We start from the raw sequence: 1,038 nt of genomic DNA, 5'->3' as shown, positions 1-1,038 counted from the left end.
CTCCCCCTCCCTCTTCCTCTTCCTCCCCTTTCCCTCTTCCTCCCCCTCCCTCTTCCTCCCCTCTCCCTCTCCCTCCCCCTCTCCTTCCCCCTCTCCCTTCCTCCCTCCCTCCCCCCCTCTGTGTGTATGTGTGTGTGTGTGTCTGTGTGTGTGTAAAATGTGATACCAGGAGTAAACCCCAGCATGTTGGAAAGGTGGTGGCAGGTGAAAGAGTTCAAGGCCAGCCTGGGTTACATAAAAACCTGTCTCTAAATTAACAGATTAAATTTTCAAGCCATGAGTGAATTGCTTTTTTTTTTTTTCACTGTTTAAGACCAAAGCTTGGAATGTGATTTGATTTGATTTTCTTTTCTTTGCATAGCACAAGTTGTGAATGACCTCACCCGCAACTATTTTTTTGAAAATCCTGCCTTAAAAGAGCTTCTGTTCCACAGTATCCATGATGCAGTCTTGGGCAGCCAAGTTCGAGAGGCAATGGCTGAGCAAGAAGCCACAGTTCCACCTCCCCAGGAGGATATGGAGCCCAATGCCACACCCACCACACCCGAAGCATAAAGGACCTGCATGGGGTTGTGCACCTCTCATGAATTCTGAACTTACACACATTAAACAGCAGGTCATAGGTTTGCTTTCCACCCACTAAGGGAAACACTACGAGTTACGGCTCGGTTTGGAGGGTGAATGCAAGATGTATCTCGTACTTGCGTTGTTTAAATTGAGTATTTCAGAGATAAACTGACCTCTCGCGCTTCTGCAGTGGCATTTCCATCATGCCTTAATGTCATCTCTGTTTTGTGTTTTTTTTTCCCACTCCTGATTTCTTTATTATCTGAAACCTTTGGAAACTAATCACATAAAACTATAAAATTAGCAAATGTCTTAAAATCTGTATGTAAAACATAAATTACCTCTAATTTCAAACCCTCATTTGTTAATGTATTACTCAAGCCTAAAAAAAAGAGAGAAAGAGAAAAAAGAAAAAGAAAAGCTAATCTTACACCATTTTTTACAAAAAGAATCTGTTCCTTCTAACTGCGT

The 1,038-nt window shown here is 42.6% G+C and overlaps 1 protein-coding gene across 3 annotated transcripts in view; it reads left to right on the top strand.

Moving 5' to 3' along the window:
- Slc26a5 (solute carrier family 26 member 5) overlaps positions 1-555 on the top strand; it is a 38,300-nt gene extending 37,745 nt beyond the window's left edge. For all 3 annotated transcript variants that reach the window (XM_028789161.1, XM_028789160.1, XM_028789159.1), the window contains one exon: positions 362-555. In XM_028789161.1, the coding sequence (XP_028644994.1) occupies positions 362-555 (194 nt within the window). The remainder of the gene's footprint in view (positions 1-361) is intronic.
- The last annotated feature ends 483 nt before the right edge of the window (positions 556-1,038 follow it).

The sequence above is a fragment of the Grammomys surdaster genome, unplaced genomic scaffold, assembly GCF_004785775.1.
Source record: "Grammomys surdaster isolate TR1022 unplaced genomic scaffold, NIH_TR_1.0 125793, whole genome shotgun sequence".
NCBI lineage: Eukaryota > Metazoa > Chordata > Mammalia > Rodentia > Muridae > Grammomys > Grammomys surdaster.
Note: the sequence above shows the minus strand (reverse complement) of the source record. Positions and strands in the feature narration are given on the sequence as shown.